Source organism: Dicentrarchus labrax, unplaced genomic scaffold (genome assembly GCF_905237075.1).
Source record: "Dicentrarchus labrax unplaced genomic scaffold, dlabrax2021, whole genome shotgun sequence".
NCBI lineage: Eukaryota > Metazoa > Chordata > Actinopteri > Moronidae > Dicentrarchus > Dicentrarchus labrax.
In genome coordinates, this window is record NW_026136861.1 from 19,106 (window position 1) to 38,226 (window position 19,121).

Genomic DNA, 19,121 nt, shown 5'->3' on the forward strand with positions numbered 1-19,121 from the left:
GCTGCACTGGAGACTCTGGGGACCTGTACTGTCAGCAGTGGGTAAGAATAATACAAAACTCAAATTATAATATAACAAAATATGTTTTATGTTATAAATTGGAGAATTTGCATTTTGCATCATACTCATAGTTCAATAAGTGTATCTTTGTTATAGTATTTTTTAAAGTTATTAATTATTCCACTTCTCCGATGAAACACCAACCCACTAAATGGTGGTTACCATAATTTATTTCAGACTATAATAATGTATATAATTATATATATAATAAAACTGTGGCATCATAATCTGCTATATTTTATTTTTAAAGGGACACTTCACCCATTTGCATTAGGCTTTGTATCATTAGAACCCCAGTCATATTTTTGAATGGTCGTGCATCATCGCCTCACTTCCCCTGAGAGGGGAGAAATACAGATTTTAATGTTGCACTTCCTGCTTTCAGTGATGTAAAAATCGTCATTTTGCGTCACTGGAAGCAGGAAGTCTCATATCCCTGTAGAGGGGGTGAGACTACAAACACTACTTCCTCATTTTTTTTTCACTCACGCTACAGACCTATTACAGATCAGTGGGTGGGACTTCACTTGCAGAAACAAAAAAATATAACCGCCATCTTGTTTGGAAGCTAAGCGGAGGCACTGTCGAGCCAGACGTTATGCTAATCAATGTAATATGGAAGAAATTTCGAAAGTATGATGGTTGAATCAGATGTTCGTGGCTACCTTTATGAGCCGCAATATAGCGAAGAGCAGCTGAGGCTGAACAGCAGGCGGCTGAGGATGCTGCAGCCGAGGCAGAGGACCTGCCTGTCGCGGACGAGGAGCCCGGACTGGCTCGAGCTGGGGCGGACTGCTGGTGCCTGTGCTCTCGCTGTGCGCCTACGGACACACGGACGTCTGACTGTAAAGTGAGTGTTTCTTCCAGATGGCCAGTACTGCGGACACCAAGAAGTTGAGGACGCTCAGGAGGAACTATAACTGTCATTGTTGACATATTTATTTTTGTGGTTGTTGATATATTTCTGTAAATAAATGGTTTACATTTACGTTGTTGTAGTCCTTGATAGTGTTAGTGGGAGCGGCTTGCAGAGCTGTACATTGTGGGAGTTGTTGTCTTTAATACAAATGCGCCCTAAAGTCACTTTCTGTCTTTTCTCGGTCAAATAGGCACCAAATTCAAAATGTATGTTACATTTCGACTACATATATAACCCACTTTCAATAAATATTAATGTTTCCACGGGTGAATTAAGAATTAAGCTATTCTTTTAACAAGAACAACAGTATTATGTAAATATTTTTGTGGCCTTTGAACTGGGAAAAAGAGATTCAAAGACACAAAAACAATATATGATAAAATCAATGACATAATGTTGTTATAATGTCGATAAATACAAATACATAACAAACATAAAATATAAAAGCAATGACGAATGTTTAAATCAAAAACAAAACTGTTTTAAATTTGGTCAGTTGGTCAGCCATCAGTCTGCAGTCTACAGTGAGTCAAGAAAGACTAAATAAATGTTTTGTTGTTGTCTCTCTTTTTGAAATGCTGATTACAGGAACAATCTTCCTAATCTTTACTTTTTTTACAGGGACCAGAAGTGATTGAACAGCATGATAGAGTTCACTGAGATCCAGGAAGAAATACCTGATTCCAAGAATAAAAGTGTAAAACAGTTTCACTTTCTAATGTAAAAGGAGCTCTGGAAAGACTCTATAAAGGTGACATATAAGCATAATTAAGCCTTTTTACTATACTGTATCTTATATAAGTTTTCCTTTGGTGTTTGTTGTGTGACGACCCTGTGAGTGAACTCCTCCAGGAGCCTGGCAGGTGGAGTCGGGTCATCAGGAAGATTTAGCTCACCTGGTCTGGTTGCAAGACTATATAAGCTGGATGCAGTCAGCCAGTGTCTCTGCCCAGTCTCTGCTGAAACCTTACTGTTTATGGTAAATGTCCTTAATGCTTTCCAGCTGCTCACCGGTGACATGCCTGGCCGCCTTGATGACCCACTACAGATGTAAAGAATCCCTGTGGCAGCCTCATTTTAAAATCCAGAATCACAACCTAACATCATACAAGTTCTTGGTAGACTTTGCACCCTCTTATAATATCCCATTAGTCAAGCAGTGGCAGTCAGTGACACACTGTTCAAAATGCTTATGTTGACACTATTCTGAAGGCTTGAGTGTTGCTTCTGTCTGTGAAGATGTGAGTTTGCTGTATGTATGTCAGCCAATTCACGCCTGGATACATGCTGAGATGCAAATATATATGCTGTGAAAGATGAGTCTTTGAGGAAGTTTATTTGTAGCTCATCTGATGGTTTCTACAAAGTTTCACTGCCACAGGTGTGGTCCGAGAGGTGCAGAGAGAGGAGGGAAGTGACTCTCTAAAGAGGATATGTTTAGAAAGGCCAGGAAATTGAAAAACCTTCAGAGCTTAACTGATAGCAGAAGTTCACGGTATGTTGACTTGATGTTGTGTTATTTTAGATGTTCTAGAGTTGTGACTCAAACGACAACAAAATCCTCAAAAGCCCTTTATGTTTGTCACAAGTCCACTATCACTCATATTCATATTCACTTTTAAAGGCTGTACAAACATTGTAAATATCATATCTATTAAAAGCAAATAGGATCAACAAAATGACCAATGTGAATAACCACAGACAGAATGTATCTATTTCTACTTCAGTAAAATCTGTTATGAATGTATCAATTAAAAGTTGATACTACACTTCACTAACACATGATAATGGAACTTAAAGTGTAAAGTAATTGAGAACTTCTGTAAACATAATGTAACAACAGTGCACATATTTATTCATTTATTTAAACAATTAGGAATTACAGTTATATTTTTGAGTTTTACAGGTGGCAGAGAAATCCATTTTCACTGACTCAGTCAATCATTACATGAGAACCATTTGATTTGGAATATTTACAGTATATTATTGATTCTGCACGTTTTTAAAACTACATAAAAAGACAAAACAAACAAAGTCATGCAGTCTGTCTCACTGTGCATCTCTCTCCTTCTTTATTATTTCTTCATCTGAAAAAAAAACCAGAACATAAATCAATTAAATATATTAATTTGTCAAAGTTGTACAGTTTGCTTGACCACTTCAATCTGGAGTTCCCCCAGCTCTTCTATACAGTCGATAGTTGTGGCCAGCAGATTCACTGCAGGCGACTGATGTTCTATAACAATTATATTAACTGTTGGGCTGGATGATTGGTTCATTTTAATAACATTTCTTAAGAACTTAAAAACAAACTTATTAGTATGACAAGCTTCATCCTCATGCAGGACAGCTTCACTATTGTTGATGTGTTAAATAAAGATGCTATCTGTAATGTGTTTAATTCAATTAATTGTTAATATCTATGTATGTGCCGTGGAGCATTTAAAACACACAAACCAGCACATTTTCTCTGGTTGGAGACACTCTTCACTCTGCTGCTGCTAGATGTTGATCGGGCACATGTGCTGGTTGGCCGTGCTCAACTTCAGAACAGAGGCAGTGAAATGAAGTGATGCATTTTACGTCACTTTACTGTCAAACTGTGTTTATCAAAATCAGCACAATAAAGCTGAAATATCCCAGTTGTCACATTTTTACTTTATCACGATGTTATTGGCACATAGAGTAATACACCAGTCAGAAAAAATGATTTGGTGTCAATTAACCGTTGATATATTGCTAATAATCAGTTTAAATTGTTCTGGTTTTTGTCTCTTTTGTCAGGTTTTATAAATGGATGCATTCATTTGTATTACTGCATAAAACTGTCTTTTATGTTTGTGATTTTTATTGTTTGCCTGACTGAGCTTTATTTGATCAAACTGTTTACTTATTTTCAGTGAATATATAAATTCTGTATTATATCCTACAGAGGTTTTAGTATGACTGAAATGCAGAACAGGCCTGCATGTTTACCTTGACCAGGCTGAATATCATGTTATAGAAGAGAGAGGATATGAAGAGGAATATGAAGGAGGAGGCTGTGGACCACAGACTGCTGAACTCATCCTCTTCATCTGTGCAGCTCAGAGCACAACTCAGTTCTGACTCTGGATCAAAATCTAAGAAGAGGAAGGTATAGGTGGTTAGATGAGAGGTGTGTGTGTGTGTAAACACAGGTTTTTATTAAGATAACTGATAGACGTTTGTCTCCTTTAAATAGTGCTCATAAACTGGAATCGCGCATTATTCGCTTTTTGATCACACGTCTTGTGTGGACATTTCTCCAGTTGAACAGTGGAAGAGAACAGTATACAGAGTCACTGTATACTGTTTTCAGCTTGTTTTAAAATACTGAAGTAATTCATGAACATGTAACACAAGGGTCCCCATGCAACATTTATTTGAAACAGTCAGCACACTTCTCAAGCTGTTAAACATTGTGACAAAGACAGATTGAAACACAAACAGTCATGACAAACAAAACTAAACTGACATGTTGACTCTGATTATTTCTTACAATCACAAAGACTGATGACATCACAGAGTGCACAGGTTCCCATGGCAGAGAGTACACACAATGACGGAACAACACATCAGCACAAAATACCACATTTAAAGCTCAATGTACTATTTGTCACATTCAAGGGAGTTACCCTGGGCCTTAGACACAGCTCGTGATTTCATGGACGAATTGCTGCCAGCAACCCAGACGTGGCAATTAAACACGTTCCCAGGGGGTCTCCCACTCTGCCTTGGTTGTGGTGTAAACACTTGTTACGAAGTAGCCATCCTTGGTCTTCTGTGGGGGAAAGTTAATGCCATCCTTATAGATGCCAGGGGATTTTTCAATGTTTTCTGACCAGGCGATGTAGGAATCCTGCAGCACAGGACTGAAGACCAGACACACCAGAGTGACCTCAGCTTCTTTATTGACTTCTTCTGGTAGAACGTGGACTGTCACTTTTGTCTTACTTACATCTGAAAGAGATACTCAGTTTACCAGTCCATATATAAGCTTTATGTTTGCTGTATATAGCTAATGAAATGTTTGTATGTGTAGGTTGGCTACCTCCCCAGACTTACAGAATACTGTTCTGCCAATAAGTCTCCATCAGTCAGAAACATACCTCCTTTGTGGACAGTGAGATCTTGAACAACTGTAGTCATGTCTTCTCTAGCAGCAGAACAGCGCACTTTGTTGACTCCCTGCCACTCAGTGCGATTACGACTCATTGTGCTGGTTTTGCTGTGCTGATCACCATCGGACGATACTCGTGATTCTATATTTTCTGCCACAGTTTGTCCATCAATTTGCCAAGTGATTTGGATTTCATTTACAATGGACTCGTCTTGTCCAGTGACGATGCATTCCAACTTTGCCTCGTTGTTACTGAAAATTTCTTTGGCACTTGGTTGGTTCAGTGTCACTGTGACAGGAGCTACAGAAAAGAGAACAACAGAGAAAACCATTTCTTAACATCTGATTAATACAAGAGTAAAAACTCTCATACAGTGTTCTATTACTTTATGTCTCTAACTATGACTACTAGCTGAGTTACAGTACAACAGTATTATGTTATGACTGTAGAAGTACCTTTAGAGGCAATCTTTTTATATTGTTTTCCTCTGTGCGTCGCCACACACGTGTAAACAGCATTACTGTTCCAGTCTGTGTTCTTGACCTTCAGGACACTGACAGCTGAATATAGATCTCCAGTTAATACAGGGTCCCAGTTAGTGCCAGCTACATCGTTCTGATTCTTTTTCCAATTGATTGTCAAGTCTTTTGGAAGAAAATCTTCAACTGTACACATCAGGGCCTGAGAGTCTCCTCTTGGCACTGATACCAAAGTTACCTTTGGAGGGTCCCCTAAGCAGGTGGAAGAAAGAGCAGATCAGCACATCAGTCTGTAATTATTAATTCTAGAATTTTTAGAGATTAGAATTTACTGGCAATTGCAGGCTTATTATGTAATTATTCATCAGTTATCATTACCATTAACTTTTCTTTAATACATTTAGTTTAAAAAAAATTAAGTGTAAACATGCTATATTTAAATCAACTCCATTTATAAATGACTGATCATAAGTCTTACGTGGCTTCACGATATCAGCCTGTGCGTTTCCTGCTGCATGTGTCGCGACACATTGGAAAGGCTGCCTTGCGTCCCAGTCCTGTCTACTCACTCGGATTTGACTGACCCCCATATAAACGTTGTTTTTCTGTACTGCAGGGTACTGAATGAAGTCCGTCAACAGACTCCCATTTTTGCTCCATGAATAGGTCAGTGAGGAGGGTGTGAAGCCGGTGGCAAGACAGCCAAGAGTGACCTTGTCTCCGCTCCCGAACCACATTGCATCAGAGGAAACACAGTTGGTCGAGTTGAAGTGCCTAAGAAAGGGAAAAAAAAATGGTAATTAAATACACCAAAATTAAACTCAATATAAAAATTTTAACCAGGTCAACTGAGTTAATCAATAATGTAACAAAACACATACTCCATAACTCCATACACTGACCTGTAGGTTACATTGTAACTGCTGTTCTCTGAGTGAAGAGACTATCTCTCCACCCAGCTACATACTACATATAACAGATGACATGGATAATTATTTAAGTCACACCAGTAGTACTGGCACGTGCAGGTATATAAGTCACAGGTGTGCATGATCACTCTGGTTTTTACTTGATCCACATCTGATTTTGAGCAAGCTTGAGGTGGAGGGACACTCTTTTCACACAGAGAACAACGGTTGCAACGTAACCCACAGGACGGCCAGATGTTGCATGCTACTGTTCTTTGCACAGGTGCTACCTAAAGCATCACTGGCCCTGCAAGATGCCAAGGCTTAGTGACAACAGGGTTAAAAGGGCCACTCAAGCCAGACACCAGATGCAAGGATGGATCTAAGTTTGTGAATCTGAGTTCAATATTTAGTGCTGCGCACTTTTGTAGAATATAATCTTTTTCTTTTTCATTTTCTGGCATTGGTCCAAAGAAAAGTTCTCTGTGGGAAGTCTTGTGCAATAAAATCAACAGTGATTTCATCTCGATTCGCGGAGTTGCACTGAACAAAAGTCAGAGCAGTTTCGTTCAAAGTGAAGATTTTTAGTTTAAGTTTTGCATCATAAATACACACATACATTAGATGTTCAGTTTCTCATTTAAAAGCAAATGATTTGTTGAATTAAATGTCAGAATGTTAACGTTCATTACACATTGTTGAAAATGTCATTCTTTTTTTACATTTATCACTTCTAATATTACAAATATATTCATAATAATAATAATAATAATAATAATAATAATGAAGACTGTGACTAAAAAAATCATAATTGCAAACATCAAAAACACCCCTCATTGTAGGAGGATTTAAATGGTTTACCAATTGAAACATAAATCATTCTTTACCATTTTTAAGGAACAAAACACAATTTAGCTTAAAAATATTTCCGATATATTTTTAACAGTAACTATTGAAGCTGTCGCCATATCAGATTTTCACTACACAATTGTCATAGCCAAAATTATTTACATAATAATGATATTATCATGATATCTATAGAGAATCAGAGAAAAAAAGCTACAACTCAAATTCATCTTTAACTTTTTTTTGTGTGTTTTGTCTCTTTTTGTGGCCAATAAATTAAACTCAAAGTACCAGTGTAGGGAGGAGGTAGACATAATCTGATATAAATCTACTAAAGTGAATAAAAAGAACAGTTACACTGAGTATAAATCGGAAAGAGAGAATGGAAAGCAATATAAGACATTTAGGAGGTGCTGGATTATTCATCATACATATATTATTAAGGTGATATCATTATTTCATTAATTAATTGTGATGGTTATCATCAATACTGGTGTATCACAACATCCCTAACTTATAAAGGAATAATTCATTGTTAAATAATAATATTATAAATAAAAGAAAGAAAATTGTCTTTGGGAAGAATTAAAAACCACTATATATGAAACGATTCCTCCAAAAACTAAAATAGATGATTAACAATTGAACCTACAGTGAAAATACTGTCCTTTAACAGACACTTTCTCCTGTGGTATTTTAAAAAGAAACTACACACGATATAAAAAGTGTGTACTTAATTATGTCCCTGTTCAGTGTTCAGTTGTTTAATTAAAATGCATACTGAACCTGTATTTAAACACACTAATAAAATGTAATTTGCTATGTTTTAATTGACTTCCCATATAAAAATGCAGGTACAATAAGGTATAGATTAATATCCACAGTTATAAATTATTATTTTTAAATTATGTGAATATAAGGATGCAGACATTCATCAGGTGCAATTAATATCCAACTGAATAAAATGTAAGATAAAAAAAATAAACCCTCCTGCATTAAGTGATAATAACAAAGAATTATTTTTTCAAAGGCTTTCTAAGAAACAGCTGCATTAAAAACATCTGTCGGCTCTGTTTTCTAGTTATTGTCCAACATCAGTATAAACCTGAATAACACCATTAGTTAAACTTCTTTGCCAATAATCAGAATAATCACATTTTAAAAAGTAAAATAAAAATATGATGTTTAACAGTGACTTACCTGAAGATACTGTGACCTGAGTCCCACGACCCCAGTAGTCGAAAGCATCACAGTGCTACATCTCCACTCACTGCTTGAACAAAAACCTGATGTACCAGAAAAAGGTGTTAAAAACTCATTAAGTGTTTGAAATAAACAGAAATCCTGGTCAGTATGACACCCTGGTGTCCTGCTTTGTGATATGCTTTGTATTGATTCTTAATTAATAATTCAATTTAAAATTTACTTGATGGTAACATTTACATCTTGTGCAAACTGTGACTTTTAACTACTTATTAACTAATGTTTAATTACTAACTTGCTCATTAAAATAGATAAACACAGTAGTTACCTCAAGTTGGAACTAGAAATATTTTGTCCTGTCCTTTTCTTCCATCACAAGAATGTCAGAGTGTAAGACTATAGCTCTTAGGTTTTTGTATGGATCTAGATCACAGTGACTCCCAGCCATCACAGTGATAAACCCTAATACAAAAACCAAATGCTCCACTGGAGACTCTGGGGACCTGTACTGTCAGCAGTGGGTAAGAATAATACAAAACTCAAATTCTAATATAACAAAATATGTTTTATGTCATAAATTGGCAAATTTGCATTTTGCATCATACTCATAGTTCAATAAGTGTATCTTTGTTTTTAAGTATTTTTTTAAAAACTATTAATATATCACTTCTCCAATGAAACACTAAGCAACTAAATGGTGGTTACCATATTTTATTCAAGACTATTATTATATATATAAATAGATACATATAATAAAACTGTGGCATCATAATCTGTTATATTGTTATTTTTAAGCTATTCTTTAAACAAGAAATATTTTGGAACATATTTGAGACATTTTGTAGCTTTTAAACTTGGAAAAAAAAAAAAAAAAAAAAAAAATGTAGCCAGGTGAACATGGGTTACACAGGGGTTTTCTCCTTAACAAGTGCTTTGTAATTTGCTTGTGGGATTAGTACTGTAGTAGCGTTCTTTTTCCCTCAAGGGGGCATTGTTACGCTATGGGCAGCGGAAAAGGGAAATCGCGTGTGAGAGCATAGTTTTGCCGAGACACCAGAAACAAGGAAGTGGCAGTACCAGGAGGTGACTGACTGCCGTGGTGTGTATCTTTGTTTATGTTTCAGATAAATATCCCTATAAATTTCGGTAAAATATGAAAATGGTTATAAGGGTCAGCAGATGAGATAACGATTAATTTAGAAGACTTAAGGCTGATTAATGATGATTTTGTATTCCTGACGATTTCTGTAGATCTGTAAATGAGTTTGTGTGCGTATCTCCGCCACGCTGAGGGCAACACTGAACAGCGGGGTTAGCGTGAGTAATGATAAAGCACATGTATAAACAGAATTATCTCATTTCAATGTATGCTGACTGATTAAATAAGCTATGTCCATTTGTATGTTTTCTGCCTAATTTAGAGGGGAGATATATGCGTGTTGAATTCCAGGTGTGTGTCTTGGAACACAGGCTGCACACTGGAGTGAAAGTGAGTTAATTGTACTACTAAATTGTTTCTGAATTGTAAGAATGTGTAAATGGAGAGAATATTTTGTATTGAATGTATTTTTATATTTCTCATGCAATTGAAGTATTTTATGTTGAAGTGACTATGAGTTACGTGGCTTAACAAATGTTTTTATTTTCTTTATTTAGAGAGGTGCCACTACTGTTGTCTAGAGTTAGCTAATGTCTGAAGTTCAGTTTAATGAAGTAAATGAAGCTGTATGAGTTTGAGCCTGGTAACTGTAGCTGGGGGTAGTCTACATACACCATTGTTCATCAACTGCTAAGGAGAACTGTTAAAGCAGATGCTTGTTGCCAGACAAGGAATAGGGAAAAGTTATCATTCCGTTTTGTTATATCTGTCCTAAATCCTCAAGAAACAATATTAATGCTGTTCTTTATTAAGCTCAGTCGGGGAATAAAAGAACCCACAAAAATAATTTTATTTGTGTACGGTCTCATCATTCTTGACCAGGCCACACATTTTGGTGTCAGAAGTGGGATCCCCTGTTAGATTTTGAGGTTTTAGTTTGGATAAGGACAGTGAGCATCTAGACAACAGTAGTGGTGACCAACAGTCCAGATCTGGTACCAGAGGGTGTGACGTCGGCCGGGTGGTGTTCCTGGAGAGGCGGTCTGTAACCCGTGGCTGGTGGGCGAAGACGAGAGGTGTCTGCAGGCTGCCGGAGGAGGGGACTGCCCAACGTCACATTCTGTGACAGTGCAGGACAGAGGACATTGAACCGGTTGTGACTGTTATTTTGCAGCAATAAAGACAGAGTAAGAGACACTTCAGAATGTCGGATGAAGACGAGGGGGCAGCTGCTCCTAGGCCGGGAACCAGCCGGGATGAAGATAACCCAGCTGCTTCTTTACATGCTGATGGAGGTAATCCTTTGGCACAGCTGCAGTCACAGATTTTGGAACTGAGTAGAAAACATGATGCAGTAATGTCAAGTATTACTAATTTGGGTGATGTTCAAACAAGGTCTATCGTTTACATTCCCAGAGAAAAACAGATTGTACCTTTTAGTGGTGAACCAGGGATAGATGCTCACACTGTAGACGAGTTTATAGAGGAGGTGGAGCGGGTGATGAGAGCAAGGAGTCTGCGTGGAGAAGAACAAGTAGACTTTATTCTCTCATTGCTAAAAGGCTCAGCCTTAGAGGAGGTGAAACTACGTATGGGAGGACAGGCTAAGCAACCCAGTGATCTGTTCTCATACTTGAGAGGAGCCTTTAGAGAGAAGCGCACTACTCCACAACTGTTACATGCTTTCTATGCTCGTAGACAAGTAGATGGGGAGGACTTGCGCGATTATTCACATGCTCTCTCACAGCTGCTCAATTCTGCTCTCCAACAGTCTCCTAATGCAGTAGCTGATGCACAGCTAGCACTTAGAGATCAGTTCATCGAAGGGATACGCGACTCCACTCTTCGCCGCGAGTTGCGTAGGCTTATCAGAGAGAAGCCCGACTCTAATCTGTTTGATGTACGGGAAGAGGCCATGATGTGGACTCTCGAAGACCGTCCACGGAACACTAATGTGGCAAGGAACCGAAACCTAGTGGGTGGCAGCACAGACGAGATCTCAGAACAGACTAACTTGACCAGTAGCACACAGGCTGACTTGACTGTGACTTTGCAAGAAGTGGTAAAGATAATTGCGCAACAGGGAAAAGCTATTGGTGAACTGACCAATGCTGTCAAAGAACTCACTATACAGAATGCCAGTTCAGAAGGTGGTAGTAGGGGTGGTCGACCTAAAATCCAGCCCAAGTACACTAATGACGGTCAGCCAATCTGTCTCCGGTGTGAAGGGGTGGGGCATATGGCAAGACAGTGCACTGCATCGCGCAAACCAGGAAGTCAGTCTCCCGTTATGCCTAGTCCTGCGGTGCAGGGAAACAGGGGCCCTCCATTGCTATGAGCCGGGCAATGCGAGGCAAGTCAGAAGGCTCAAAGAACACTCTAACCAAAGAACACTTTCTGGAAAGGGCTGTGGGCCAGTGCCCCGAAGTAGATGTCCAGATAGGTGGTGTCCACCTTAGGTGTTTGTTGGACACAGGGAGTAATGTAAGCACCTTGACAGAAAGCTTCTTCAGAGACCATCTTCATGGAGAAGATGAAGATATGCACTTTACAGCTAAGTGGCTTAAAATAACAGCAGCCAACAAGTTGCCACTACCCTACTTAGGCTATGTTGAGCTGGACATGCAAGTAATGGGGCTCACCATCCCAGAGTGTGGTTTCCTAATAATCAAAGATGATGGGACCAAAGAACCAGATTCATCTCCACCTGGCATTATTGGAATGAACATTGCCAAGCGGTGCAGACAGCTAGTACTCTCAGAGTTTGACACAACTCTAGGTGCAGGGTTAAATTCTGTTTGGAGAGAGGCCTTCCAGCGAGTACAAGAGGCAGAGCTTATTGAAAAGGCGTCCACTGCTCGTGTAGCAGGCAAACATAAAGTGCATATACCAGCCTCATCTGTTGCCACAGTCCATGCAAGGGGATTTAGGAGACCGTCTGATGGTGACTCCAGCATACTTCTTGAGCCGGGGAACACTCCCTGCCTGGCGGGTTGATAGTTGTCCCTACTGTGGTCTCATCCAACAGTCATGTGTTCCCAGTCCAAGTCATTAACCTCTCCCAGGAAGATGTCTGGTTGTCCCCTAAGACTAGACTAGGTATTCTTAGCCAGTGTCAGTGTATTGAGGGTGACCCCTATGAGGTGAAGTTTCAACGTATTTCCTCTAGCCATGAGGAGGTGACAGTCACCCGAAAGGACAATAAAGAATGTGACAGTGACATGCAGAGCTTACTGGGCCGACTACACCTAGGGGGGGACACCAGAGCAACAGGCAGAGCTAGGAGTGCTCTTGATGAGATATGCAGATGTGTTTGCAGCTCAGGACGAGGACCTAGGATATACTGATCAGGTGAAACATGAAATCCCTGTGGTGGATGAATCACCTGTCTCCCAACCCTACCGGCGCATACCCCCTAATCAATACCAAGAGGTCAGGGAGCACATTTCTGAACTGTTGAGAAAGGGAGTGATTCAAGAGAGCTCAAGCTCCTACGCTTCACCTATTGTTTTGGTGCGCAAGTCTGATGGGACTCTGAGACTATGCGTAGACTACAGACGGCTGAATGCAAAGACCAGACGCGATGCGTTTCCACTCCCGCGCATTGATGAAAGTCTGGATGCTTTGAGTGGGGCCAAATTCTTCTCAACGATCGATCTTGCAAGCGGATACCACCAGGTTGCGGTACATGAGAAGGACAGGAACAAAACAGCGTTCACTACGCCATTTGGCCTCTATGAGTATCTGAGGATGCCTTTCGGGTTGTGTAACGCGCCCGCTACATTCCAACGCCTAATGCAAGCTACAATGAGTGATCTAGTTTTCCAGATAGTGTTAGTCTATTTGGATGACTTGCTTGTGTTTTCACCAACATTCCAGGATCACCTAGTGAGACTAGAGACTGTCCTTAAGAGACTGAGGGATACGGGGCTAAAAGTAAAAGTGGAGAAGTGTCACTTTCTTCAGTCGGAGGTCAGGTTTCTTGGTCACCAAGTCTCATCCCAGGGCATAGGCACAGATCCTGATAAAATATGTGCAGTGAAGTTGTGGCCCATCCCTAGTACTGTAAAAGAGCTTAGGTCGTTTTTGGGTTTTTGCAGTTACTATAGGAGGTTTATTGAGGGTTTTTCCCAAATTGCAGGGCCTCTTCATGATGTGGTAAATACCTGTATGAAAGAGTGTAACCAGGCTAAGGTTAATCAGAAGTTCAGGTCAGCCTGGACCCCACAGAGTCAACTAGCCTTTGAGCTGCTTAAAGAAAAGCTAACTAGCGCCCCCACACTAGGCTACGCAGACTTTACCCGCCCTTTCTTACTAGAGACAGATGCTAGTAGCTTAGGTTTGGGTGCTGTTCTCTACCAAGAGCAGGGGGGTAGGAAGAAAGTTATAGCCTATGCCAGTCGGAGGCTTAGAGGGGCTGAAAAAAATGACCAAAACTACAGCAGCATGAAGCTGGAACTCCTTGCACTAAAGTGGGCTGTCACAGAAAAATTTAGGAGCTACCTCCTGGGCTCTAAGTTTACTGTCATCACAGATAACAACCCCCTTTGCCACCTCTCCACTGCCAATTTAGGAGCCGTTCAGCAGCGATGGGTCGCTCAGCTAGCTGTGTTTGATTTCGATGTGAAGTATCGTCCTGGCCGATGTAATACTGCAGCTGATGCTCTGTCCCGGCAACCAGTAGTTGATGGACCTGAACCTGTCAGTGAGGATGCAGAGTACGATGGGTGCGTAGCGATATGTAATGCCCTTAGGACAGGCACAGAGCTAGGCCTGGATTTAGTAACTGCTGGGGTAGAGCACTGTAAGATCGGGCAGCTATGTGCATCTGAGGCAGGTGAGACAGTGATAAGTGAGGCAGTTCAGGATAACACACCCACTTTGCCTGGATATTCGAAAGCAGAACTACAGAGCTTTCAAGCAGCTGACCCAACAATTAGAGTGTTACGAGAATTTTGGAGCCAGCAAAAGAAACCTACCTACCAGGAGAAAGCAGATTTTCCTAAACCAGTGCGCTCCTTGTTGAGGCAGTGGCCTCGGATTAGAGAAAGGGATGGACTCTTGTACCGGGTGATGGAGGATGTTCACCTCGGAAGGTGTCACCAACTGTTGTTGCCAGCCTGCCTCAAAGAACAAGTGCTCAAAAGTGTGCATGACCAGATGGGGCATCAGGGTATAGAGCGGACCCTGGGTCTAGTGAGACAGAGATGCTTTTGGGGGGGGTATGCATGAAGATGTCGAGCAGTGGGTGAAGAGCTGTCAGAGGTGTGTGCTGACAAAAATGCCACAGCCCAGGATTCAAGCGCCCCTAAAGCCATTCCTGGCTACTCGCCCACTTGAGGTAGTTGCTGTGGACTACACAACGCTTGAACGTGCCACAGATGGCAGGGAGAATGTACTTGTAATGACAGATGTATTCACAAAGTTCAGTCAAGCTTTTGCCACACGAGATCAAAAAGCAGACACTACTGCTAAAGTCATTCTAAAAGAGTGGTTCTTGAAATATGGGGTGCCTGAACGCCTGCATTCGGATCAGGGCAGAAACTTTGAAAGTGCAGTAATCGCAGAGTTGTGCAAGTTGTATGGAGTGAAGAAAACCCGCACAACGCCCCATCATCCCCAGGGAAACCCACAGTGCGAGAGGTTCAATAGAACTCTACACGACCTCTTGCGTGCACTGCCCCCTGAAAAGAAACGTCGTTGGCCTGAACACCTGTCAGAGCTTGTTTATGCGTATAATGCCACGCCACACTCAACTACAGGCTATTCACCCTACTACTTGCTCTTTGGTGTTCACCCCCACCTCCCTATTGACGCACTGCTAGGTCAGGAGAAAGTGAAAGATGACATGCCTGACTGGTTGGCTGTACACAAGGAGCGTCTCCAGGATGCTCATGCAAGAGCAAGGGAGTGTGCTGAGCGGAAGGCTGCAGAAAGAGTAGCCCAGCAACAGGAGAGGGTTTACTGTCCACCTGTGGACGTGGGTCAATTGGTGTACCTCCGCCATCGACCACCAGGAAGGAATAAGATCCAAGACGCCTGGGCGGCTACTGTATACCAAGTTGTAGAAGTGCAGGGGACTACGTATGCAGTGGTGCCACTGGAGGGAGGGCCGGTAAAGAGGGTGCATCGGTCGAACCTGCGGCCATGTGTGGGATCAGTACCAGTGCTGAGGCGACGTCACCATACAGCCTCTCCCACAGATGAGCCTGCCTTGAATCTGGAATCAGAGAATGAGTTCACAGATCCAGAGTTTGTGTTGGTGGAAGAAGTCAGGTGTCCAACGACTGAACCTGAGATAAGTATGGAACCTGAGGGTTTGGATCTGATGACTGACAAGTCAGGGGCCCATCTGGGTGCTGCAGCTAAGGATGTGGAAGAAAGTGAGGAAATACTCGGACAGGATGTAAGTGACGATGATGACCTGGAGGAAGAGCCAGTACTGGGTCCACATCCAACATCAGAGAGTGTTGACCTGCCAGCTGTTGAACTGGAGCTGAGGCCTGTGCCTGCTCCAAGGAGGAGCAAGGAGGGAAATACCGGGACAGACATACCTATTCCCCCTCCACGCAGAAGTCAGAGAGCCACAGCAGGGATAAACAAAAACCCATTTCACTTACCCATGTCAGCGTGTAATGCTGTATCTCTTAGCCCAGATGTTTTCTCCCAAGTGTTAACAAGTGTGGTTCTCTACAGTTCAAAACTTAAGGGAGTGATAGATATGTAAGAAGTCACCGAGGACGTTGACTTGCAGCAGGGGAGAATGTAGCCAGGTGAACATGGGTTACACAGGGGTTTTCTCCTTAACAAGTGCTTTGTAATTTGCTTGTGGGATTAGTACTGTAGTAGCGTTCTTTTTCCCTCAAGGGGGCATTGTTACGCTATGGGCAGCGGAAAAGGGAAATCGCGTGTGAGAGCATAGTTTTGCCGAGACACCAGAAACAAGGAAGTGGCAGTACCAGGAGGTGACTGACTGCCGTGGTGTGTATCTTTGTTTATGTTTCAGATAAATATCCCTATAAATTTCGGTAAAATATGAAAATGGTTATAAGGGTCAGCAGATGAGATAACGATTAATTTAGAAGACTTAAGGCTGATTAATGATGATTTTGTATTCCTGACGATTTCTGTAGATCTGTAAATGAGTTTGTGTGCGTATCTCCGCCACGCTGAGGGCAACACTGAACAGCGGGGTTAGCGTGAGTAATGATAAAGCACATGTATAAACAGAATTATCTCATTTCAATGTATGCTGACTGATTAAATAAGCTATGTCCATTTGTATGTTTTCTGCCTAATTTAGAGGGGAGATATATGCGTGTTGAATTCCAGGTGTGTGTCTTGGAACACAGGCTGCACACTGGAGTGAAAGTGAGTTAATTGTACTACTAAATTGTTTCTGAATTGTAAGAATGTGTAAATGGAGAGAATATTTTGTATTGAATGTATTTTTATATTTCTCATGCAATTGAAGTATTTTATGTTGAAGTGACTATGAGTTACGTGGCTTAACAAATGTTTTTATTTTCTTTATTTAGAGAGGTGCCACTACTGTTGTCTAGAGTTAGCTAATGTCTGAAGTTCAGTTTAATGAAGTAAATGAAGCTGTATGAGTTTGAGCCTGGTAACTGTAGCTGGGGGTAGTCTACATACACCATTGTTCATCAACTGCTAAGGAGAACTGTTAAAGCAGATGCTTGTTGCCAGACAAGGAATAGGGAAAAGTTATCATTCCGTTTTGTTATATCTGTCCTAAATCCTCAAGAAACAATATTAATGCTGTTCTTTATTAAGCTCAGTCGGGGAATAAAAGAACCCACAAAAATAATTTTATTTGTGTACGGTCTCATCATTCTTGACCAGGCCACATATAATATCCCATTAGTCAAGCAGGGGCAGTCAGTAACACACTTTTAAAAAAAATTTTTTTAAAAAAATTTTAAAAGGAGAGTTGTTTTTTTCTGTGTGGAAAGGAGGGTTTTTTTTTTTTTTTATAAAAAAAAAACCCCCCAAAAAAAAAAAGAAGAAAAAAAAAAAAATTAAAAAAAAAAAAATTAGAAGAAAAATATTTTTATATATAATAAATTTTTTTAAAAAAAATTAAAAAAAAAAGGGGGGGGGGGGGGGGGAGAGGGGGGGGGGGGGGGGAAAAAAAAAAAAAAAAAAAAAAAAAAAAAAAGAAAAAAAAAAAAAAAAAAAAAAAAAAAAAAAAAAAAAAAAAAAAAAATAATTTTAATTTAATTTTTTTTTTTTTATATTTTTTAAAAAAAAAAAAAAAAAAAAAAAAAAAAAAAAAAAAAAAAAATTTTATAAAAAAAAAAAAAAAAAAAAAAAAAAATTTAAATTTAAAATTAAAAAAACATTGTAAATATCATATCTATTAAAAGCAAATAGGATCAACAAAATGACCAATGTGAATAACCACAGACAGAATGTATCTATTTCTACTTCAGTAAAATCTGTTATTAATGTATCAATTAAAAGTTGATACTACACTTCACTAACACATGATAATGGAACTTAAAGTGTAAAGTAATTGAGAACTTCTGTAAACATAATGTAACAACAGTGCACATATTTATTCATTTATTTAAACAATTAGGAATTACAGTTATATTTTTTAGTTTTACAGGTTGCAGAGAAATCAATTTTCACTGACTCAGTCAATCATTACATGAGAACCATTTGATTTGGAATATTTACAGTATATTATTGATTCTGCACGTTTTTAAAACTACATAAAAAAGACAAAACAAACAAAGTCATGCAGTCTGTCTCACTGTGCATCTCTCTCCTTCTTTATTATTTCTTCATCTGAAAAAAAAAACAGAACATAAATCAATTAAATATATTATATTAATTTGTCAAAGTTGTACAGTTTGCTTGACTACTTCAATCTGGAGTTCCCCAAGCTCTTCTATACAGTCGATAGTTGTGGCCAGCAGATTCACTGCAGGCGACTGATGTTCGATAACAATTATATTAACTGTTGGGCTGGATGATTGGTTCATTTTAATAACATTTCTTAAGAACTTCAAAACAAACTTATTAGTATGACAAGCTTCATCCTCATGCAGGACAGCTTCACTATTGTTGATGTGTTACATAAAGATGCTATCTGTAATGTGTTTAATTCAATTAATTGTTAATATCTATGTATGTGCCGTGGAGCATTTAAAACACACAAACCAGCACATTTTCTCTGGTTGGAGACACTCTTCACTCTGCTGCTGCTAGATGTTGATCGGGCACATGTGCTGGTTGGCCGTGCTCAACTTCAGAACAGAGGCAGTGAAATGAAGTGATGCATTTTACGTCACTTTACTGTGAAACTGTGTTTATCAAAATCAGCACAATAAAGCTGAAATATCCCAGTTGTCACATTTTTACTTTATCACGATGTTATTGGCACATAGAGTAATACACCAGTCAGAATTAATGATTTGGTGTCAATTAACCGTTGAT

At 39.7% G+C, this 19,121-nt stretch overlaps 1 protein-coding gene, 2 long non-coding RNA genes and 1 pseudogene across 5 annotated transcripts in view; 2 read left to right on the forward strand and 2 right to left on the reverse strand.

Moving 5' to 3' along the window:
* Nucleotides 1-19,121, reverse strand: part of LOC127360230 (immunoglobulin mu heavy chain-like) — a 34,591-nt gene that overhangs the window by 6,328 nt on the left and 9,142 nt on the right. The window contains exon 9 of the mRNA XM_051394503.1: nucleotides 3,956-4,101. Coding sequence (XP_051250463.1) covers nucleotides 3,956-4,101 — 146 coding nt within the window. The remainder of the gene's footprint in view (nucleotides 1-3,955; nucleotides 4,102-19,121) is intronic.
* LOC127360232 (uncharacterized) lies at nucleotides 413-18,525 on the forward strand. Of its 2 annotated transcripts, XR_007883354.1 has the most exons (3): nucleotides 480-910; nucleotides 1,601-2,885; nucleotides 18,289-18,525. It is a non-coding gene; the product is annotated as an uncharacterized LOC127360232 (long non-coding RNA). The 2 variants fall into 2 exon arrangements; XR_007883353.1 differs by lacking the exon at nucleotides 18,289-18,525 and having other exon boundaries at nucleotides 413-910; nucleotides 1,601-3,621.
* On the reverse strand, nucleotides 4,366-9,017 carry LOC127360215 (immunoglobulin heavy constant mu-like; annotated as a pseudogene).
* LOC127360231 (uncharacterized) lies at nucleotides 9,444-17,484 on the forward strand. Of its 2 annotated transcripts, XR_007883352.1 has the most exons (3): nucleotides 9,444-10,951; nucleotides 16,790-16,855; nucleotides 16,960-17,484. It is a non-coding gene; the product is annotated as an uncharacterized LOC127360231 (long non-coding RNA). The 2 variants fall into 2 exon arrangements; XR_007883351.1 differs by having other exon boundaries at nucleotides 16,790-17,484.